The following is a 25810-nucleotide window of genomic DNA, read 5'->3' as shown; positions in this document are numbered from 1 at the left end:
TCAACAAGGTACTGGAAATATTCCTCAGAGATTTTGCTTCATATTGACTTGATAGCATCACGCAGTTGCTGCAGATTTGTCGGCTGCACATCCATGATGCGAATCTCCTGTTTCACCACATCCCAAAGGTGCTCTATTGGATTGAGCTCTGGTGACTGTGGAGGCCATTTGAGTACAGTGAACTCTTTGTCATGTTCAAGAAACCAGTCTGAGATGATTCGCGCTTTATCCTGAAGTAGCCATCAGAATATGGGTACACTGTGGTCATAAAGGGATGGACATGGTCAGCAACAATACTCAGGTTGGCTGTGGCGCTGACACGATTCTCAATTGGTACTAATGGGCCCAAAGTGTGCCAAGAATATATCCCCTACACCATTACACCACCACCACCAGCAGCCTGAACCGTTGAGGCAGGATGGGTCCATGCTTTCATGTTGTTGACACCAAATTCTGACTCAACCATCTGAATGTCGTAGCAGAAATCAAGACTCATCAGACCAGGCAACATTTTTACAATCTTCTGTTGTCCAATTTTGGTGAGCCTATGTGAATTGTATCCTCAGTTTCCTGTTCTTGGCTGACAGGAGTGTCACCCAGTGTGGTCTTCTGCTGCTGTAGCCCATCCGCCTCAAGGTTGTGCATGTTGTGCGTTCAGAGATGCTCTTCTGCATACCTCGGTTGTAACGAGTAGTTATTTGAGTTACTGTCGCCTTTCTATCACCTTGAACCAGTCTGGCATCAACAAGGAATTTGCCCCCACAGAACTGCCGATCACTGGATATTTCCTCTTTTTCAGACCATTCTCTGTAAGCGCTAGAGATGGTTGTGCGTGAAAATCCCAGTAGATCAGCAGTTTCTGAAATACTCAGACCAGCCCGTCTGACACCGACAACCATGCCACGTTCAAAGTCACTTTGTGATGATAAACAAGAGTGCGATGGGATGTTAATAATGGACTAATTGCCAGAGCAAGGAGATTGTAAATATCTGAAATGTTGCTTTGCTCATTCTAAAATCCCTCAGCCAAAGTCTGTCATCACAGTGGTTCAGTATCTTTATCATTATTATTATCTTATTATTACCTCCAAAACTGTCTTGATCGTCTGTGTTATGTTTGATGCATTCTTTCTGTCTATTTCTTTTACCCTCCTCTCTGCTTGCTCAGCCCTTAGGTTTCTTATTGGTTTACCATTCTGTCCATAATCATTATGACGGTGTCGGTTTCACCAATCCCAGGATGAGCCGCAAGGATTTAAAGCCCCGACAGACCAGTGTGTGGTGTGCGCTCTGCCTCAGCGTACCATTTGTGCTCCGCGCAATTTGATTGTGCTATGCTTCAGCTGTTTAGTGATTTATCATCTCAGTTTACTGTGGTAATTCAAGTTGTTGAACTTCGTTGGCTTTAAGTAACATAATGTGATGGTTGTTGTGTGATTCTAAAATAAGCTTTGACCGTCTTATCCAGTTTGTTTTAGTTTAGGTTGATGTTTTGTTAGATTAGTTTGAGTGCCATCCCAAAAAGCATCTCACACCTCCAAAAACCTCCATGCCTTCATTACATTTTGTCATCTGAGGCACAACTCATTTATTATATCAGAAAAAAGGCTCACATTGGCCTGTCCTACTACAGCAAATTTCCTTTCTCTATTTAATATTTGGCGCCAGTTTATCAGGAAGTCATTATTTGGTTCTCTTTGACTCGTTGGATTGAAACGCTGCTTTATTCACAAATGCAATATGCAGTAATCCAGTAATCTAAATCCCATCTTTGGATGGAAACATGTAACCCTTCCAATGTGCTCATGCAAGAGAGCAGGGTTTTCTGAGCTCACTATGAAAATACCCTTTCCTATGGATGGTCAAGCTTTAGGCTGAAATATGAGAGCTTAATATCTGTGCCACAGGGACATCACATATGGAGACCAGAACACAGAATGGCACTTAGATGAAGATGGGATAATACGATAAAAGGTTAACATAACCTTCATAATCTTCACAGTTCTTCAACAGCGCTCATGCCGTATGTGCACGATTGATTAGCATAAAAAGAGAATCACAAAGAAAAAAATGGCATATTGAAGCCTATTTTTAGGATAATAAAGTATTCTACTAATTTGACAGCCATTACAATCACATTTTAAACAATAACCCTCATTACTGTAATGCATGTCAATGATTTACTATTGTTTTTGCCCCCTTTTTTGTTCTATTATATGGTCAATAATATTCACATTTTTTAATTAAATTAATTTAAAATTATCAACAATTTTTTTTTACACATTTAAAAAATTAGCTGAATGGATCAAAAATATGACGTCTAACCTATAGACTGCAAAATATGGTCTAACCCCATCAAGTAACGTTAATGTTTCAGACAACTTTTGTGAAGAAAAAAAACAAAAAAACTAAATATGGGTGAAATAAAGAAAAAAAGAGAAAAAAAAACGTATACTAATAATAATACTAATAAAACATTACAATTTATATTATTCATAGTTAATAATTATTGTAATAAATAATATTATTGTGATTATTGTAATTATTATTATTATTAATAATAATAATAATAATAATAATAATAATAATAATATATTACAATTTATATTAAAAATTTAAAATAATTATTTGATAAATATTATTATTATTATTATTATTATTATTATTATTATTGATACATAATGACAAAACATTACAATTTATATTAATATTCATAATACACAATTATTTGATAATGAATAATATTATTGTGATTATTGTCATTATTATTATTGTTGTTATTATTAATAATAATAATACATTACAATTTATATTAAAATGTATTAATAATTAATGGATAATAAATAATATTATATGATTATTATTCTTAATATTATTATTATTAGTAGTAGTGATGGTATTAAAACAATATTATTATTGTTATTATTATTAATAATAATAAACATTACAATTTATATTAATATTCATAAATAATAATTTGATAATATTACGAGATTGTCACTAATATCATCATCATCATCATCATCATCATTATCATTATTAATAATAATAATAATAATAATAATAATAATAATAATTGTTATTATTATTATAAAATATATTATAATAAATAATATTATTATTGTGTCATTAATTAGTGATAATTAATACAAATAAATTATCTTATTTTGAAAAACAATAAAACTTAATAGGTAAATAGTAAACTACTCAACCTACTCGAAACCAGCTGATTTAAAAGATTAAAAATGACAATTAATTTGTATTATTTCATATTTTGTACTGTGATCCTTAAAAAGACTCCATTAATTTGCCATCAAATGATTATCGCTCTAAATGTGCCTGATAATTGGCTAAATAAACTGCTGTGCACATAACATAACATTTTAGTGCACATTAGAGTAAAAATGTGTGATATTCACAATTTATTTCTACTTTAATCAATTAATCAATCAGTTAATCAATCAACACACATTCTAATGCACCAAAAGTATAGTATGACATGCTATATCACATGATGTATAATTTGATAAATATTCTCTTACAGAAATTAGATCACATTCACACTCAAGATTTGACGAGTAATTCATTCATTCATTTTCTTTTCAGCTTAGTCCATTTATTAATCTGGTGTCGCCACAGCGGAATGAACCGCCAACTTATCCAGCATACGTTTTACACAGCGGATGCCCTTCCAGCTGCAACCCATCTCTCGGAAACATCCTCATACACTCATTCACACTCATACGCTATGGACAATTTACCCTACCCAATTCACCTGTACCGCATGTCTTTGGACTGTGGGGGAAACCGGAGAACAGAAACAGGAACAGAACGGGTCACTATCCAATGACAGTCTCAGGGGACGACAGCAATACACAAGCAGAAGCAAACTGACGCAAGCATGTGTTTGCCTGAGGCCAGACGCAATCAATACACATTATTTGTCCAACTTCAGAGCAGCTTTCGCCTATATTTGTATATTGAGCACAATCTGCAGGAATCACAAACATCAGCAGTTGACTATAAAACAACAATGCTGCTAATAAATTCTCTAGTAAAAGCAAATGGATATCCTCAAGCTTTTTTATCCACTTTTTTTGACAGCAGATTCAAAATTAAATCACAGTTCTCCTATTGCCTTCTATTCTCAGTCTTTATCAATAGTTATCGCTCTCCACACCTAAAAAACTATTTGCTGTCTTTTCAAACTACTTATTTAAAATGAGTTGAAGCAACACAATTCTTGGGATTTTTGGGGGGACAACTTAATTGTTTTATGTTCAGTCTACTTAAATTTGTTAAGCTAAATTAATCGATATGTGTTGGGACAACATGAATGATTTGTGTGGAACCCTGCAGTTTTACAGTGAACTTTCAGTCTTTCAATCATTTTCAATCATATATGTATGTATGTATGTATGTATGTATGTATGTATGTATATATATATATATATATATATATATATATATATATATATATATATATATATGTATATATATATATATATATATATATATGTGTATGTGTATATATATATGTGTACATATGTGTATGTGTATATATGTATATGTGTGTATATAAGAGTGCAAGAGACATACGGTAGACGTGAATTGGATAAACTAAATCGTTTTTTTAGTCAGTAAATCAGTCAGTTGACAGCGGCCTCTGGTGGATTTACATGAGAACTCCAGGTGTTAATAGCATTCGCGAGAGAAATCAGAAATCTGAAAAAGCATATACAGCGGCTGCTGGTGGATTTACGTAAGAACAACAGGAGTTAATGGCACTCGTGAGAGAAATCTGAGATCTGAAAAAAGCATACACAGCGGCCTCTGGTGGATTTACGTGAGAGCAACAGGTGTATATACATACACACACACATATATACATACATACATAGTCATATATACACATACACACACATATACATATACACACACATATACACATACATACATACATACATACATACATACATACATACATACATACATACATACATACATACATACATACATACATACATACATACATACATACATACATACATACATACATACATACATACATACATACATACATACATACATATATATATATATATATACACACACATATACATATATACACATATACATATACATATATACATATATATATATACATATACAGTATATATATATATATACATATACATATATTTATATAGATAGATAGATAGATAGATAGATAGATAGATAGATAGATAGATAGATAGATAGATATTAGATACTAGATATTTTTCAAGACACTTCTATACAGCTTAAAGTGACATTTAAAGGCTTAACTAGGTTAATTAGGTTAACTAGGCAGATTAGGGTAATTAGGCAAGTTATTGTATAACGATGGTTTATTCTGTAGAATATAAAAAAAAATAGCTTAAAGGGGCTAATTATTATGACCTTAAAATGGTGTTTAAATTTTTTTAAAAAATGCTTTTATTCTAACCGAAAAAATAAACAAGACTTTTTCCATAAGTAAAAAAATATTATCAGACATACTGTGGAAATAATCTTGCTCTGTTAAACATCATTTGGGAAATTTTTAAAAAAGAAAAAAAATTCAAAGGGGGCTAATAATTCTGACTTCAACTGTATATCCTGCAAAATCCTAAAGCCGCTGATCATGACCAAGAGCATGGTGGCAAACTGAAGCTTCACCTTTTCCCTCCATCCCTCCGGCTCATCGCCATGGAAACCACATCCAGATTCGTCTTCAGTGAATTAACTCGTGCAGTTCTTCTGCACAAATCACCAATAATTTGCCACTCGCTGACAAAAGGCACAAAACAAAGCCTCCAACGCACTCAAAAGATATAAAAACACTCTGGGCTTAATTTATTCATTAACACAAAACTTCTCTATGCAATTAAATTGAGCCCTTAAACAAAATAATTAGTTAAGAGTGGAATTTTCTATTCTTGTTCAAACTTTAATTCACTTACTTTGCTGCTAGACGTGATGAACTCGAGAACATTTCTGCTTGTTGTCAATGTTGATTTTCCGATTATTTGGGACATAGACACACTTTTATGGGCATACATGATGTACATGAAGTACAGATATAAAAATACATACACATATTCTCTTGTCCTGCTAACATCTTTGCAAGTCTGTGAAACTTCACTTAAAACTGTTGCATTTACACTTCAGGATCAAAGCGGTTGCATTTACACTTTAGAATTGAAATTGTTACATTTAGGCAATAGAATCGGAATTGCTACATTTACACTTATCAAAATGGTTGAATTTACACTTTCGAATTGAAATAGTTGCATTTACACTTTAAAATCGAAATGATTGCATTCACATTCTAAAATCGAACCGGTTGCATTTACACAGGCCCAATATGTGTGACACTTACTTCAAATGACCTAAAACTCAGAGCTCTGTTCTTTCTTATGTAATTTCTTCCCTCTCTCTGCACTGAAGTGAGAATGAGGGCTGAGTCTGATCAGCCCACCGTCATGCGGCACTCTCTAAATCCTTCTGCGTGAGCTTCCCAGATAAAGCCCAGATTCACGCCCAGGAGAACTGGCCTGGATTTCATCATCTCAGTACGCATACAGAGTGTGTATCTGAGGTTGTGTGTGTGTGTGTGTGTGTGTGTGTGTGTGTGTGTGTGTGTGACCCAGCCATCAAATACAGGAATTATAGAAAAAGGGGAATTAGAAAGACAACCGAGGACAGTAGAGGAGCGTCTATTGTCATCAAATCTCGGAGATCTGACACCTGCTGTGCTGAAAACTTATCTGAATAATCTGAGACCCGGCAGATGGCTTGACCTTGCGGAAGGACACACATGGCGAGTGCAATTCAATGCTGGAGGTTCACTGTTAAAGAGTTGAAGTCAGAATTATTAGCGCCCCCCTGTTTATTTTTTCCCCCAATGTCTGTTCAACGGAGAGAGGATTTTCTCAACACATTTCTAAACATAATAGTTTTAATAACTCATTTCTAATAACTGATTTATTTTATCTTTGCCATGATGACAGTAAATAATATTTGACTAAATGTTTTTCAAGATACAAATTTTCAGCTTAAAGTGACATTTAAAGGCTTAACTAGGTTAATTGGGGTAATTAGGCAAGTCATTGTATAATGATGGTTTGTTCTGTAGACAATTGGAAAAAATAATGCTTTAGGGGGCTAATAATATTGACCCTAAAATGTTTTGTTTTCATCATTTATTCATTCATTCATTTTCTGCCGATTTTCCGGGGCCGGGTCGCGGGGGCAGCAATCTTAGGAGAGAACCCCAGACCTCCCTCTCCCCAGACACTTCCCTCCAGCTCCTCCAGGGGGAACCCGAGGCGTTCCCAGGCCAGCCGAGAGACATAGTCCCTCCAGCGTGTCCTGGGTCTTACCTGAGGCCCCCTCCCGGAGGGACATGCCTGGAACTCCTCCCTAGGTAGGCATCCAGGAGGCATCCGAAACAAATGCCAGAGCCACCTCAGCTGACTTCTCTCGATGTGGAGGAGCAGCAGCTCTACTCTGAGCTCCTCCCGGGTGTCAGAGCTCCTCACCCTGTCTATAAGAGTGTGCTCTGCCACCCTTCGAAGGAAACTCATTTCGGCCGCTTGTATCCGAAAATCTGGTCCTTTCGGTCATGACCCAAAGCTCATGAACATAGGTGAGAGTAGGAGCGTAGATTGACCAGTGTTTTTTTTTTTTTCTTTTTGTTTATGAAAAACTGTGTTTATTCTAGCTAAACTAAAACAAATAAGACCTCCTCTAGAAAAAATAATATTATAGGAAATACTGTGAATATTTTCTGAATCTGTTAAACATCATTTGGGAAATATGAAAAAAAGAAAAAAAAATTCACAAGAGGGTGAATAATTTTGACTTCAACTGTATACTGTACATAAAGATTGGCATTTTGGAGATATGTTATGCATTGTGTATTTTAATCTAATATTGTACATTGATGACATGACAGTGACTAAAAATCAAAGGCTATAACAGCACATTCAGCATGCAACTCTTGATGGAGCTGCCAAATATCAGCTGATTTCGGGATCGTGTCCTGCGGTTAGCTCAGAATTTCAGTTTTTAAGTGCAGAAAGTAAATTATTATAGTGGATCTTTTTTCTTATTAGAAGTTGTGTTTTTCTTTTCACGTGTCACAGTAATGATTAATCTACAGGTTATTCAGTGCAACAACACATCAGAGTTTGCAATCTCTGAGTTTTTCAGTTTAAAAGTAAATCGTAAAAGTAAAAAGGTTTAAATGACAAGAGTTCCTGTGGGGACCAAAGTAACACTGTTATTTATATCCCACTGCTAATAGACAAACCTTATTTTTCACCTTCACATTAGAGTTTGTGATTTGATTTATATGTTTTATAAAGTTAATGCAGTTTTCCAATAATAATAAAAAATATTATAAAATATAAATAATTGAATAATTTTGAATTTTGCTTTAATATTTTTTGCAAAAGTAAAGGATTAAGCCAGTAAATCTAGCAAACGTTGTGTCATTTTTCACTCAGCCGTGTGTTCCTTTAGTCCCTGCTGAAGGGTCAAATGTAACAATGTGCAATTTATATTTAAAGTCAAATTATTTTGAGGTCATTCTACATTTGTTCAAATAACACCTGATATTGACAGACCACGATCATGAGTTAACCATAACCACAGCAAAATATATATTTCTGCTAAAAACATTCTTTTAAAGGTAGGTTTTTATGAAATATGGTACTTTTGTCCTTGCTCTCCCTCTAATATAGCTCAATGAATTTTTAAACACTAAACTTTACTCTTGACAAAATTAGAGTTAAATTTAAACTATAACTTTACCATAAAACAATCTGAAATGTTTTCTCTAACCTTCTAAAAAATTTAACATTTCCAAAAAATTCTCACATTCTATTTCACAACTCTACAAACTTTAAAACTGAGCAAAATTAACAACAAAGATACGCAAGATCTAAGTCAAATAAATTAAGTTCTTTTACGCTTTCTATTTAAAAGCTTCTTTAGAAAATGCATCAGTTCAAACAAAAGAACTCAACATTGCTTTCAACGTCGCTAAAACTCACAAATGTTTATTGAGCATCAAAATTGTGTATAAAGCATCAAGATCACAAGATTTGTCAAACTGAAAAAGAGAGTAACAATCCTGAAAAATCTGCTTTCCATCACAGGAAAAACATAAAATTTTAAATACTTTACATCTACTACAGTTGACCTTGGAAACTTGGAAACTCTACCTACTGCACATTATTAGTTTGGAACGGGGCCGTGCAGAGACCCTGTGAGGGGCAGGTGCTGAACTAGAAAAGGATCGTGAATTGAAGATAGGGGTGTGAACCTACACTGGTCTCACGGTTCGGTTACGATTATCATGCCATCGATTTGGTTCAATTCGATATATTGATGCATCACGGTGCACTTTCCATACATAATTAGATTTTTTCTTCACAACACAATAATTATTTTTTATTAAAATCTTTAAATATATTATTATTTATATATTATTTGTAATACAATTTTGTCCTTTAATACAAGCAGTCAGATATATGAACCTTTAATTTGACCTGCTCAAAGAAAACACTCTTTAAATAAATCAAACAAAACTCCAATACAGGCGCAGAAGACAACATGAGCATTTATAGCAAATAAACTAATGTAAATATTATCCCGCTTGCTTTTTGAGCACTGTCAAGCCAGGTCTTACACCCCTATGATTGGTCATTGTCTTCACCCGCTCAACAGAAAGGGCTGCGATTGACTTTAGAAAAGAAAGTGCTGTTTACTGATGAGTGACGAGGGAAGAACAGCCGCGGTTACAGTTGCGATGCAACGTTTTATGCAAGAGACCATCCTGTACGAACATATGAACACCCTGTATTAATGTTACAAAGCTACTGACAGAAGCTGTGCCAGAAGCAGGAGGTATTTCATCATCCACAGCATCTCTGCAGGCCTCTCTGCTAATGTGGCTAATTAGCATGACCCCTCTTTGATGCTCTGCTCACTGTTGCCTATTTAATCTAGTGTACGTACATGCCCGGTTAACAGCCACACTGTGTCTCCTGGTCCCTTTCTTGAGATGATGGCACTAAAAACACTTCAAATGATACTTCATTTATCACTCCAAGTACTTAAACCTTTCCATTTCACAAAAGACTCTTTATAGAGAAATAAAATCTCAATATTTTTAATCCTTTAAAGAGCAGGTGACATATGTTTAGAAAAAATCTCATATGCTGTATGTAAAGCAGCTGTAATTCAATGTAAACAGTCTGGATCTGTTAGACGCTTATCCATGATAAGTCCATACCTTATTAAGTATGATTAATTCTTTGTGTCTATATTTTGTACTAATGCGTGATGTATAGGCTAGTGCCAACACAGGCTCATTGTGGATACGTACCTCTGTCTACATTCATGGAGAGTGCGAATTATGTACCCCGAAGTACGTCTGGTTGCATTTCATCTTTAAAATGAAAGCCAAGGGGTACTATGACGCCGCTGATGGCTAGATTGCTTTTGAAAACACTATCGGTTGGGTTTAGGGAAGAGGATGGGTGGGTCAATCGGTCGACAGCAAGCTGGCCTGGTTGGCTGAAGTGTATATTGCACCCTCTGGTGGATTTACGTGAGAAGAGGATACGCGAGAGGAATTTGTGATCATCAAAAAGAGTACACAGTGCCTCTGGAGGATTTGCAAAAAATGCAAGCAGACGCACCTAAAGATATGTATTTCACTGACCCTAGAAAAGTAGACCTGGGTATGCATTCACAACGAGTCGGGATTGGCTAGTTCAGCTTTAGCTTTCATAGTTCTTCTGTCTCTTTGGGCATTTTGTTTCTGACATAGAACAGATGCAGAAAGACCAATCCAAACAGACTTGGTCAGCTGACCAATCAGAGCAGAGTTAGCTTATCGAAGGGAGGGGATTACAGACTCAAAGCATTACTAAAATCATTACAATCTTATTCTAATTAGATGTGCATATTGAGAGAAAATTATAGTTTTCGGACATTTAACCTACTGTAGGGGACTAGAACATAATTAGGACACTTTAAAAATACCATATGACATGCTCTTTAAAGGGGTCCTGTTATGCCCTTTTTAGATCATGTGATCTGGGGTCTCAGGTGTCCCCAGAATCTGTCCGTTAAATTTCAGCTCAAAATACCAAATGTATCACTGATTATACCATGCTGTTTACCGTAGGCAAAATACATTGACATTTATTTTAAAATGAAATACCAAATGTCTTCAATTGAATTGTATCAAAATAAAAAAACAGCATCCACACCATGTAACAAAATAAAATACTGTATTTTCATATTTAGAAAAATATATATAAAATTATTTAACAAAGGAACATGAAATCAGCTTGACTCAATTCAGTAAAAACGTCATGGAATTACGTGACATAAGCAACCAGCTAACAGATCAAATATTCACATATCCCAGGTACAGTAGCCATTTAACATTCAACAAACAAAAAGTTTCAAGTCAGAAGTTTCTAAATTTTACAGTACTGTGCAAATATCTGTGTTTATATTTTCAACCCCCTCCTTTTTATAAAGTCATCAGGTAGACTTCTTATAAAGTACATTGGAGTATTTTTAAAACTACAAAAACACAAAACACTAAATCCTTTTGATATGAAATATTACGCCATTTTTATTAACCCTATCAAACATGTATCCTAAATACTGTCCATACCAATGTTAACCAATACTCTCTTCTGGGTGAAGCCAGCCTGATCTCACGAGAAAACGTAAGTATTTTACGTTTTGACAGTTTAGTGGCTAATTCGTACGAGTTCAGTCGTACGAAATTGTACGATTTTAAAAAGGAGGCGTGGCACCTAACCCCACCCCTAAACCCAACCGTCATTGGGAGATGAGCAAATCGTACAAAATTCTATGAATTAGAACGTACAAATTAGCCACTAAATCAAAAAGTTACGAATTGCCGTGAGATTGTGTTGAAGCAGATGAGCAGATGCTCCCTGCCCCTTTTTCAGAAGAGAGTGGAGCCTTTACAGCTTTTGTGCCTCAGTTACTCCAGAAACATCAACACCAAAAAAAAAAACCACCAGATGTCAGAGCCGCTAGTTTTGGCAATTTTGTTATTGCAGAATCCAACGCAAAAATAAAAAATATCAACAAAGTCACATTTTTTTGAAATCCTGCAAAATTCTTATTTTAAAAATCGCAAAATCTTCGCAAAAAAATGAAATAATCTCATAAAACATCCCATTCTAAACCATGCAATCAAATGATATTTATTTCAGTTACCAATTCATTGTTTTACGTGACTTATAGATGTTGCATGCGCAGCACACGTGATGTATTTGAGCGCCTCTTAACATCTCACCTGCCCCCTCACAATCCTAACATTACATGAAAGTGGGGGGGGGGGGTGTTTTGCAGCCTACGCAGTAAGCAGAAGCTTGAAGTCAATGCAAAGTCATTGCAAAGATGCAATTAGACATAGAACAAGGGGAGTCTCCTGGTGCTTTGGCAGTACATGCATATAGGGAGGATCGGCTCTTTTGATAATGCTTATTGCCAGCCTTCATCGAAAGATTAAAATACGGGAAAAACTTTAACGAGATGATAGCAGGATAGAATCGTAAATTATGGGAGAATCCTGGAAAAAAACAGGTATGGTGTGGTGTAGCATCACGTTTTCCTCTTGCGTTAAAGCTGAAAATGCTTAAACACTCACCCATTGGCCAGATTGTCATCATCATCTTCATCATTAAGGCTCTTGCACAGGACATCAGAATCGCTCAGGTATCCAGATTTGAGGTCGCTGTCTCCTGCATCCAGGAACTCACTGCGGGACGTGTGGCTGAGGCGGCTGGAGCAGCGAGCAGGCATGGTCTGAGACGTGTATTGAGAGGCCTTGGTGCCTGACAGATAGCTGCTGCCAGTGGAGGATGGTGCATCTCCGGCTTGCAGACGAGGACTGGATTGACCGTGGCGCCAGGAGAGAGGAGACGAGCGGTTGGAGAGACTGGAGATGCTGCGAGCGTTGGTTTCATCGCTGTCATAGCAGACACTGCTCTCCAGACAGCTGCAGAGGGAAAGAGACACATCACGATTCCTTTATGATCTCCCAACACAAATCGATTAAGTTAACGATATAATTTTTATGAATTCAAGTGGATTTTAAGAGTTTACACATTTTTTTTTACGCTAAATTTGATAGATTTTGTTTTAGGAACACACTAGCTATGCGTCCATACACCTATTTTTATGCGCATTTTGCATTTGCGCATAAAAAAAAGATTGATGGAAACGCCATGATGCGTATACATTTTAAAAATGCGCATTAAAAATGTAGGATAAATTATTTATTCGATAAGAAAAGATGAGCATAAACTACTATGGAAGCACTTTTACCGCACAAATTTCAGCATGCGCATTAAAAAAGGTCATGTGATTTTGTTATAAGAGATCATGTGATGATGAAAAGGTGCGTGAATGGACAAACCAGCAGGCTGAGCACACTGTAAACCACCTGAACTGTTGTTTTGGTCATTCTAAAACACCTTAACCATTTAAGTATTCGTGCTATTATATTATTAATGACCTCCAGAATCAAGAGCGTCTGTGCTCCGTCTGACACCTTCAAACGCCACCGCCTGTTTACTCAGGATTGCCTTCTGAGGCGCAAGTCATTTATTAGATGAGCAAAAGATTGACGCAGCTTCTCCTACCGCAGTAAATTTAGTTTTTACTGTTGATATTTGGCGCCAGTTAATCAGGAAGTGATGATTTTGTTCGCTTTGACTCGTTGGATGGAAACGCTGCTTTATTCACACGTCTTTAATGCGATAATCCAGTTTTGCACATAAAGTTCATTCGCATTTTTGGATGGAAACATAGCTAATGTAAAACACAGCCTGATCTCACGAGGAAATGTTCAGTCGTACGAAAATGTATGATTTTAAAAAGGAGGCGTGGCACCTAACTCCACCCCTAACCCCAACTGGGTCACTGGGTGATGAGCAAATCGTACTAAATTGTACGAATTAGATCATACGAATTCATACGAATTAGCCACTAAATCAAAAAGTTACGAATTGCCGTGAGATTGTGTTGGTAAAACAATGCAGGGTTCCACACAGTTTCTTAAGTTAAAGATTCAAGACACCCTGGAGTACTTTTTTGAGATTTGAACCGATTTGTGTGTGTTGAGCATTAGTTAAGATAACATTAGCACCTGTCAGCTTTAATTGTGGGGAAAACTGGATAATTTTGAGCTTTTGTCAGCTAATTTCATCTTTTGGGTTTAAAATAATTTTTGGGGTGGGATCAAAATCGGTGACAGCGCGAATCTGCTGGAGTGATGACACATCAGTTTCTCATTATTATTCATAGCGGAGTTTTCTTATCCTATGAGAAGATCCTTATTATTCATGACTGCACAAGCTTTCCGATGACAGACTAATATGGACAGACCACAGACCTGCCAAACTGCGAGACAGCGCACAACATGCAGTATTTAGCCTTTCATGAAGGCTTGTATGTGTTTGTTTCCATGATCCACGGAGTTTGTTGCATGGCTTTCCCCGCGATGCTGTCCAGGCCACATATACAACCAACCTGTTAGTGTGCAGCAAGCACTTCTTGTCGAGAGCGCTGTACGAGAATTGGAAAATGGCGGACTTTGTCTTTTCTCAGTTGAGTTTGTTACCTTTCAGACACATCACCTATCCGTGCTGCCGTTGTCATGATTTCTCACCACACCGTGTTCACACATGTTTAAAATCCTCCAGTTTACCAGCAGGGCTAATGGTTGGAATAGTTATGGAAAGAGATCTGCTGTACTGCTATACACGTTGTCTGCATTCAGACCCAGGGATTCAGGAGGAGAGTCCTCATTTGTAGAGTCCTCATTTGTAGCGTTTAACATGATTATCTTTTCAGCTTAGTCTCTTTATTAATCAGGGGTCGCCAAAGCGGAATGAACTGCCAACTTATCCAGCATATGTTTTACGCAGTAGATGCCCTTCCAGCTGCAACCCATCACTGGGAAACATCCACACACACTCATTCACAACGGACAATTTAGCTTACCCAATTCACCTATAATACCTTGTCTTTGGACTTTGGAAACCGGAGCACCCGGAGAAAACTCTCGCGAGCACGAAGAAAACATGCAAACTCCACACAGAAATGCCAACTGACCCAGTCGAGGCTCAAACCAGTGACCTTCTTGCTGTGAGGCGAACGTGCTAACCACTGCGCCACCGTGCAGCCCCTATCTTTATAATGACATAACAAATTGTGGTTATATATTATACGGAATAATGTATATCATAGATGTCACAGCATTCAATTTCTTACTGTTTATTTCTTTGTATTTTAACTTTGTAAATAAACTAAAATCATGCGACGTCTCCTCACATTTTGTATCAGATTTTTTTTTTTTATCTTGAGCCGGTGAGCCATCTGACAAAAGCCTCTTATTCTCTCCTGCTCTGAAAAATTTCTGAGGTAGACTTGAACTGAAAGAGCGGGGTTTCATGACCCTTTAACTACCAAACAAAATTATCTTACAAATTTTATTGGATTGAACATAAAACAATTAAAGTTGTCCCCCCAAAACTCATTTTAAATGAGTAGTTTGATCAAGCAGCAAAATTTTTGAGTATGGATATGTGCACTGTGTTGCATGCAGAACTGTTGCAAACAATTCTTTTGTGTTGAATTTAAACAAACAAATTAAATTGAGCAACGTTCAACTTAATTTGTTTGTTTAAATTCAGCCCAATTAAATTGTTTACAACCACTTAACGTAAAAAAATTAAGTAAATCCAAGGAATCATCTTTGAATAATTTTTTTCAGTGTAACATTTTAGATGTCCAGGTTCAAATGCAAACACTCAAAAAAATACTCTTACTGCTTGTTCAAACTACTCATTTAATATGAGCTGAACCAACACAATTGTTAAGGTTTTTCTTTGGACAACTTAATTTTTCATGTTCAATCCACTTAAATTTGTAAAAGGTCTTGCACATATTTATTTTTTATTACTTAGTTTTTTTTTTTTTAGAAACACACTGTAAAACACAGAGTTCCACGCAATTTCTTCATGTTGTCCCAACACAAGTTCACTTATTCATTTTTACAAATTTCAGAGGCTTGAATGTAAAAAAAATTGTCCCAAAACCCTTAAGAATTGTGCCGTCTCATTCATTCAGTCATTCATTCAGTCATTCATTCATTCATTTTCTTTTCGGCTTAATCCCTTTATCAATCTGGGGTCGCCACAGCGGAATAAATTGCCAACTTATCCAAGCATATGTTTGATGCCTTTCCAGCTGCAACCCATCACTGGGAAACATCAGTACACTCTCATTCACACTCATACACTACGGACAATTTAGCTTACCCAATTCATCTATACCACTTGTTTTTGTACTGTGGGGAAAACCGGAGCACCCAGAGGAAACCCACGCCAACCTGGGGAGAACATGCAAACTCCACACAGAAATGTCAACTGACCCAAGCGGGGCTCGAATCAGGAACCTTCTAGCTGTTAAGCGATTGTGCTACCCACTGAACCACGGTGCTGCCTGTGTCGTTTCAACTCATTTTAAATGAAAACAAAAGTGAAAACAAAACAATCAAAATATATACACATAATAGTGCTGGGCAAAACCTTCATAATTATGTAAATATTCAAATATAAACATTATTATTAAAGCAACACAATTACATTTACAAGAGCTTTGTTCAAAATAAAAGCACTGTTTAACCTTGAAAACACTAGATCACAGGTGTCAAACTCAGTTCCTAGAGGGCCGCAGCTCTGCACAGTTTAGCTTTAACCCTGATTAAACTAATTGAGTCCATCAGGCTTGTTTGAAACCTACAGGTAAGTGTGTTGAAGCAGGGCTGGAACTAAACTGCAGAGCACTAGATTACAAGTCAAGCAATTAAAAACCCTGACACATGCAAATGAGAATGGTTAGTTTTGAGTGAGAACTTAAGGCTATTTGGTTTTGAAGTACTGCATGGGTGCCCAATACCGAATCTTGAGATATACCTACAAGAGTACATGAACAAATACTATAGTAATTTACAATATATACTATAGTGTTTTTAAAAAAAACATACTAAAGTACTTGAATTAATCTATTGTGGTCATTCTATAGTTGATAACAACATTAGTAGTACAAACAAATTTCCCAACACTGCTTTCAACAACCATATTGCAGCACAATGCACCACAGATGTGGAAGTCTCCGGTAAATCTGTCCAGAACTAAACCGAGTGTATTTTTCATAGGTTGCTCGACCTGATGAAGGCCCCAGGAACTCGTGACCTACTAACAAAAAGGATGCATGAGAATCTGCATTCAGATGGAGATTGCATAACCAGATGCACCAGCTCAAATGAATAATATAACAGCTTTTCCAAGCGCATGAGCATAGAGTAGCTATTTTTACCCATTTCTCTCAGGATAATTCAACAGACAGCTGTGAAACACCAGAAGATGCACTTGTGGTTTAAAATATTTGGATGCGCTCAGGGCTTAAACATGTTGGTGTTGGATTATTTGGTTTGTGTTGTCCAGGTTGGTCTGTTATTCAGTCACTTGGGTCAATTGGTCAATGTAACTGTATTTTTGATGGTGTATTTGCATGAAAATGTACATTTATTGAATTTAGGATGTATTTGAATTGCATGAAGAATTTTCATTAATTTCCATTTTACACTTAATTTGCAGTGTGAACTAATTAAATGTACAGTCCTCAGCATATATAAGTACACCCCTCACAAATCTCTCTTTTAAATTCATATTTTAATAGGAAGCTATACAATTATATTTGCGCATATACATTGGATTAGTCAGTACTGAAGCCAAATCTGGAGCTTATTTAACAAAATAACTCATGATAACGATCCAAAATTAGTACACCCAAATTTATATATATTATAGAAAAATATTAAATACAGATTTAAAAAAAAAGAGGAAAAAATCAAGAGAAACCAAAAAAAATTAGTTGAAATTTTTAGGTTGTAATTTGTTTTTGCAATATTTTGCTTGAATTTAATTGTATTATCATGTTTGGTGACTAAAATATTTTAATAAATATATCTGTTTAATAAATCAGTTTAGTTTAAATGCACCAAAATACATTGCCTATATTCACTGAGAAATGAATACAAATATTCATTTCCAAAATGGGGTGTACTCAATTATGCTGAATACTGTATGTACACTGCAAGAAAGCTACTTTTCTTACTTAGAGTTTTGGTCTTGTTTCTAGCCCAAATATCTAGAAATTCTTAAATTAAGAAGCATTTTATAATCAAGCAAAAAATAGACGTGCCAATAGTGTAAGCAAAATAGTACCATAAGGATACCAGAAGAATATCCCATAAGATTATTCTTACCCCGTTTTAAGGAAAAAGAAAAACTCACTTAATTTTGTTTGCAGTATTACATGCAGTATTATATCTGAAAACAAGACACTATTTTTTTACTTGTCTAGAAAATGCTTCTTGATTTAAGAATTTGTATGTATTTGGCCTAGAAACAGGACAAAAACTTTAAAGGTGCTGTAAGTATGACTCTTCTAAAGCATAAAAATGCCATAATATGTTTGCAGATATTGCAGACATATCAGAAACATGCTAAGTGAACAATGTTGTTTATCTGAAAAACAATGTTGAAGTCATATATTCTGCTTTGAAACTGTGCTGGAATGTCTGTCTTTGTTTTGGCTCTTTTAACCCACCCAATGCCACTTTAGCAAATTATATGTCAGCATCCCGGGTTGCCTTGAAAGAAAACAGTGTATTTCATTCATTCAGTCATGAAGGTTCTCAAAGCATGTGCCAGTGACTGTAATGCGATCTCTGGTGGACTGTAGCAGACTTCAAAATGAGACGCAGGTTCAGAGTTCCACATGAGGTGGTTATTAATTAGCAAATAATATAAATATTACGAGTATAAAAATTAGGTGAGCAGGTTAACTTGTAACCCCGTGTCCCAACAACACGCTATGTAACGCGATTTGCAGTGATAAGCAATTTCAAGATGTTCTCACTGCAGCCTGCAGCTTGAGGAAGTAGGCGATCGTCAACTACTGTATGTAGTGGTCCTTGTACCGCCCACTAAGGTAACGCCCATGCTACTGTGATGGTTGGGTTAGGCTAGGGGGAGGTGTAGGCGATCGTCCTTGTACCGCCCACTAAGGTAACGGCCATGCTACTGTGATGGTTGGGTTAGGCTAGGGGGAGGTGTAGGCGATCGTCCTTGTACCGCCCACTAAGGTATTGCCCATGCTACTGTGATGGCTGGGTTTAGGGTAGGGGGAGGTGTAGGCGATCGTCCTTGTACTGCCCACTAAGGTAACAGCCATGCTACTGTGACGGCTGGGTTTAGGGTAGGGGGAGGTGTAGGCGATTGTCCTTGTACCGCCCACTAAGGTAGCGCCCATGCTACTGTGACGGCTGGGTTTAGGGTAGGGGGAGGTGTAGGCGATTGTCCTTGTACCGCCCACTAAGGTAACGGCCATGCTACTGTGACGGTTGGGTTTAGGGTAGGGGGAGGTGTAGGCGATCGTCCTTGTACCGCCCACTAAGGTAGCGCCAATGCTACTGTGACGGTTGGGTTTAGGGTAGGGGGAGGTGTAGGCGATCGTCCTTGTACCGCCCACTAAGGTAACAGCCATGCTACTGTGACGGTTGGGTTTAGGGTAGGGGGAGGTGTAGGCGATCGCCCTTGTACTGCCCACTAAGGTAACGGCCATGCTACTGTGACGGTTGGGTTTAGGGTAGGGAGAGGTGTAGGCGATCGTCAGCTATGTACTGGACCTTGTACCGCCCACTAAGGTAGCGCCCGTGCTACTGTGACAGTTGGGTTTAGGGAAAGGGGACGTGTAGGTGATCGTCAACTACATAGTGGACCTGGTCAACTATGTACGTCATCAGAATATGCACTCACTCACGAAATGGTAAGGTTTATTATCTAATTCAAACATATTAAACCTCTTTAACATTTTTAAATGTAGATGCTGAATCACTAATATGTGTTGGTTTGCATTATTTCACAGTTCTAAAGTTCAATTTCAAATGGTTTATTTTTTTTTCCAGATCTGAGGTGAACTATCTGCTGCTGCTTTCAGTAGTATGGCTATAAATGTGATGTAAAATGGCATTCAAACTCACATTAGCATTTAACACTGAATGAAGCGCATGAGGTGTACCTGAGGTGATCATTGTCAGTTTATCCTGTTGTTTAACTACAAGAAATAGAAGCTGTTTCTAAAATAGCAATTTGAGGTGTTGGTTAGAACAAAAACTCCTTTAAACACAACTTAACTCAGCCTTTAGGCTCGATCGTCAGACCAGAGTCAGACTCGCTCCTGTTGGTCCTTCAATCTAGCAACCTGTGTTTGTTTTGATCCAAGAATGCAATACCTAGTTCAACCACTGGGTGTCAAACTTACATACTACACCTTTAAGTAAAACATTTTTGCAGTGTGAAGCACATTTGTCAGTCATATACCAATAAAACTCTCTAAATACCAAATGATTAAATATTAATATATTATAACAGGTCTATAAAACAGGTTTATGAATGCATTAAAATGCAACGTTTATTTCCTTCTGATGATTTTCTTAGTTCTAGGCTTTTCTCTTGCTCCAGCAATTGCATCAATCGAAAATATAATTCAGGTTTGTGCACATTTGTTATTTATGTACATATGAATTACTTCCCACAATCAAGCTGATTATAAAGGAGAGATCTAAACTTGAGTTTGCTTGTGACTATATCTGTCCTACAGGCCGCTGGCATTAGGTACACCTGGATTGAAGATAAAGTTTAAAGCCAGAAGAAGTGCTTTAATTTCTATGCATTTTCAAAATCACAGCTGAAAATAACACATGCAGGCTTATTTCATTGCACTGGACGGCTCAACCACTCCCAAACTTCATGACCTGCTTTTCCACTGCCACATCACATCCTTCTGTAAGCCAAAGCAAAGCTTCTGCTCTCTCCATATTGAACACTTTGTGGCAAGAACATTTATAGAGAATTTCGCATTGCAATATCAACAAGGATAAAGGCAGACACAACAAGGATAAAGGCAGACACAAATACGCTTCACATGACCTGAAATAAGTTGCCTAAAAGTCATAATCACAATGCCATAGTGTTGGGAGTGGTTGCAAATGTGTTGTTTTAGAGTTTTTATATTGCTTGGATATTTCTAGATGCTTCAGTTCTGTTCTTGAAAAATTGTTTTAAAGAAAATCAATTAGGGTGGCACGCTGGCTCTGTGGTTAGCACCGTTAAATGTAACTCGGACTAAGATTCCTAAATAAAGCTACATTTAGCTTTTGAAAGAAATATTAGAATATTATAAGTGTTAAAAAGGATTTAAAATTAAATGAGGCAATGTGTCAAATTAATATTTGTAAATTGGGTCTGAAAAACAATCGTGCTGTGCTTTTAAATTGTGCTCTTTTTTTCTGACCACATATGGCAGATATTTGTTCTAGCATTACATCTAAATTTGCATAAAACAAAATTTAATATGTTATGTCATTATCTACTCAATATTAGTAATTTATTTTAATTATTAAAATGACATGGTATTTGTCTTTATTTTCAGAAAAAAAGAACCTAAAAAAATATTTAATAAGGCTACAATAATTGTAAAGGAAAATATCTGAATATTAAAATAAGCATTAAGAAAGGTCTGAAAAACAATATTTTTGTCCCTTTGAAACATTTTTTTTTCTGACCCCAAAGGGCAGATATTTGTTCTAGCATTACATTTAAATTTGCATAAAATAACTCAATTTAATATGGTATGTTATTATCCACTCATTCATTCATTCATTCATTTTCTTTTTAGCTTAGTCCCTTTATTAATCAGGGGTCACTACAGGGTAATGAACCGCCAACTTATCCAGCATATGTTTTACTCAGTGGATGCCCTTCCTGCTGCAACCCATCACTGGGAAACATCCATACACACTCATTTACACACATACGCTACTGCCAATTTAGCTTATTCAATTCAATTCACTCATTCACACTCATACACTACGGACAATTTAACCTACCCAACCTATTGCGCATGTGCTTGGACTTGCGGGGGAAACCGGATCACCCGGTGGAAACCCATGCCAACATTGGGAGAACATGCAAACTCAACACAGAAATGCAACTGACCCCTCCGAGGCCTTCTTGCTGTGAAGCAATCGTGCTACCCACTGGGCCACCATGACACCCTTATTTTTAATTTATTTATTTAAATGACATAGCATTTTTGTATTTATTTTAAGTTAAAAAAAATAAAGTTACATTATTTTTAGAAAAAAATTGATATTTTAATAAGTGTTAAAAATAGTTTCAATTTTTTAAATTTATGATTAATACAAGAACAAATATCTACCAATGCGGGGTCTGAAAAATAATCTTGTGGTCTCTTTGAATTATGCTTTTATTTCTGACCCCAAATGGCAGATATTTGTTCTTGCATTAAATTGACATTTGCATAAAGATGAAATCAAGATTTAATATGCGATGTCATTTTCCATTTATTTATTTATTTATTTATTTATTACTTAAAAATTACATATATTTTTGTATTTATTTCTAGTAAAAGATACCTAAAAATTCTTAAATTAAGTTACATAAATTTTTGGGAAAAATTTGGATTTTATAATAAGTGTTCAAAAAGGGTTATACTTAAGTGAGTTTATGATTAATACAAGAACAAATAACTACCAGCAGGGTCTGAAAAATAATCTTGTCGTCCCTTTGAATTATGCTTTTATTTCTGACCACAAATTGGCAGATATTTGTTCTTGCATTAAATTAAAACTAACATTAAAAAACAAGATTTAATATGGTGTGTCATTTTTTTCTACTCAATCTTGAATTGAGAGGTTTTTTGATGTTAGTAATGTAAGGCAACCAAAACAGAAAACCAGTGTGACCAAATGTGTGTTCAAATCATCCTAAATATGAGCAATGATGCTATGACAAATAAAAACATGCTTTTGATCAAATACTCATTGCATATCTTAAACGTAACACACTGAAGTGATAAAACACTTGTTTGTGCAAGTATAACACACATTAAAACTATTTTCCAAAACAAAAACAGGATACAAAATCTTAAAAGCATCCATGTGTCTCAGTAATTAATCACATTTCCCTCTTCAAGCACACATCTTGACATTAACAGACTCCAGATCAGTGCAGCAGGTGTATAATGCCAATCGACATGTTGAGAAAAATCAAACGCTGCACCTCGCTTTTGTGCATCTATGTTTCCTGAAGGAAAACAGAAGCATCACGTCACAGAAAAGCTCATTGGAACTGTGTTTTACACACACACACACTCATGGCTGTGAAACTGTAATTTCTGTGAATCAATCATGCCTGTGTTAACAAGTCTAACTCATGTGTCTTCTACAAGTGCTCCTTTTAAAGGAACAATCCACCTTTTTTGAGGTTTCCTTTGAAACAAGGTTCTCAAGGTGAATGCGTACCTTGGCTCTCGGAGTCAAACAACAAAAAATAAGGTCAAGAATCTTGGTGTAGTTCTGAAGTCAGACCTGAGTTTTAATAGTCATGTCAAAGCAGTTAGTATATCAGCATACTATCATCTATAAAAAAAATTCCAAGAATTAGATGTTTTGTTTTCAGTGAAGACTTAGAGAAACTTGTTCATGCTTTTATCAGCAGCAGGGTGGATTACTGTAACGGCGCCCTCACTGGCCTTCCCAAAAAGACAGTCAGACAGTTACAGCTCATCCAGTACGCTGCGGCCAGGATTCTGACCAGAACCAGGAAATCAGAGCACATCACACCTGTCCTCAGGTCTTTACACTGGCTCCCAGTTACATTCAGAATAGATTTTAAAGTATTATTACTGCTCTATAAATCACTAAATGCCCTAGGACCTCAATACATTACAGATATGCTCAGTTCAGTCAAAGCAGGGTGAATCGGCCTTCAGCTACTGCACCCCCACTGCTGGAATCAGCTTTCAGAAATGATCAGATGTGCTCCAAAATTAGGCACATTCAAATCAAGACTGAAAACACATCTGTTTAGCTGTGCCTATACTGAATGAGCACTGTGCTACGTTTAACAGATCACAGATCATGTCTTTCTTTTCTTTTTCATTATTTTATAACCTGTTTTAACACATTTTCATCTGTTTTTATCTGTTTTCTTCTCTGTTGTTTTTATTTTATTATACTTGTTTCTTTTATTCTTGTTTATGTAAAGCACTTTGAATTATCATTGAATATGAAATGTGCTATATAAATAAACTTGCCTTGCCTTTTTTTTTGAAAAAGGCTATGTTTATATGTCTATAGAGTTAAAAAGTTGTTAAACAGAGTATAGTGCCTAAATATATATGCCTAGAAACGTCAAATTTTATTTTCTGTCAGTTTTATTACACGGTGCAACTACACAAGTCTCGAACTTTAAATAGAAAAATTATAAATAATTAAAAAATTACCAAAATGCTAATGCTCTAATCCGATTCAATTCACTTTGCTAAGCTAAAAGTGACCCCACTTTTAGTGGGCATTTATTCATTTTCTGTTGGCTTATTCTTTATGTCAGAGGTTGCCACAGTGGAATGAACCTCCAACTGTTCCAGCGGATGTCCTTCCAGCTGCAACCCAGTCCTGGGAAATTTAGTGGTCATTTATTCATTTATTTTCCTTCAGCTTAGTCCCTTTATTCATCAGGGGTCGCCACAGAGAAATGAACCGCCAGCTTATGCATCATATGTTTTACACAGCAGTTGCCCTTTCAGCTGCAACCCAGTACTGGGAAACATCCATACACACTCATTCACACACATACACTACAGCCAACTTAGTTTATTCAATTCACCTATTGTGCATGTGTTTGTACTGTGGGTAAAATCGGAGCACCCGGAGGAAACCCACACCAAAACATGCAAACTCTCGCTGTGAGGTGACAGTGCTAACCACTGAGCCACCGTGTTGCCTTTAGGGGTCATATTGCATTTTTTTTGTGCATAAAAAAATTGTGCCATTGTTTTCAGACATGTTTTTTATTTTTAGACAAAACAATACCAATTTTGCTAACTTCAGACCTAATGAACGAAATGCTAATGGAAACATGAAATCAGCAGGTTCAAGTCAACTGTTTACTCTATGAGACTACCTCTTTCCAAAAAAGGTAATGTTTCTTTAAAATGGAGGAAATATTAGCAACGGTTTTTGTAGATGTGCTCACAGTAGGTCATGTGAAAGTGATCTAACTCTAAAAAAAGTGTCAGGGTGGTGAACGGTTTGCCGGCAGGGAAAGGTTTGATGTTAAGAACAAGGACAGGAGGATCTCCAGAGGCAAAAGTGAGGAAGTTACTGAGATAAAAGTTTGCTATGCTAAGCACATCTACAGTAGTACACCTTTGAGGAAGGAGAAAATCTGTGTAGCATAGAATAATCCGTGACTTTACATAGTTATTTGAAAAATTAGACATTTTACTTGCATCTAATATTATTTAATACTGTTATGCTCATACAGTACAGTGAAATCATGTTTATACATTTTATCTGATGCACACATCAAGATGTGGTATCTCATATGTGACACTTATACACTGTATCTTATACATATCCATTAGCATGTTTTTTTCAGTATATTTATGGTTTAGAATTGCATAATGGGATGTTTCCTCCAACAACTTTTGATGCTGAAAAGTTTAATAAAGTGACTTTTATTAACTTTTTTTAAGAGTTTAAAGTGATATATTG

The 25810-nt window shown here is 36.1% G+C and overlaps 1 protein-coding gene across 2 annotated transcripts in view; it reads right to left on the bottom strand.

Annotated features, from left to right (window-relative positions):
• The window catches only part of nav1b (neuron navigator 1b), a 161314-nt gene that overhangs the window by 98359 nt on the left and 37145 nt on the right, over positions 1–25810 (bottom strand). For both annotated transcript variants that reach the window (XM_056460598.1, XM_056460599.1), the window contains one exon: positions 12740–13090. In XM_056460598.1, the coding sequence (XP_056316573.1) occupies positions 12740–13090 (351 nt within the window). The remainder of the gene's footprint in view (positions 1–12739; positions 13091–25810) is intronic.

This window comes from Danio aesculapii, chromosome 6 (genome assembly GCF_903798145.1).
Source record: "Danio aesculapii chromosome 6, fDanAes4.1, whole genome shotgun sequence".
In the NCBI taxonomy this organism is placed as follows: Eukaryota; Metazoa; Chordata; class Actinopteri; order Cypriniformes; family Danionidae; genus Danio; species Danio aesculapii.
Note: the sequence above shows the minus strand (reverse complement) of the source record. Positions and strands in the feature narration are given on the sequence as shown.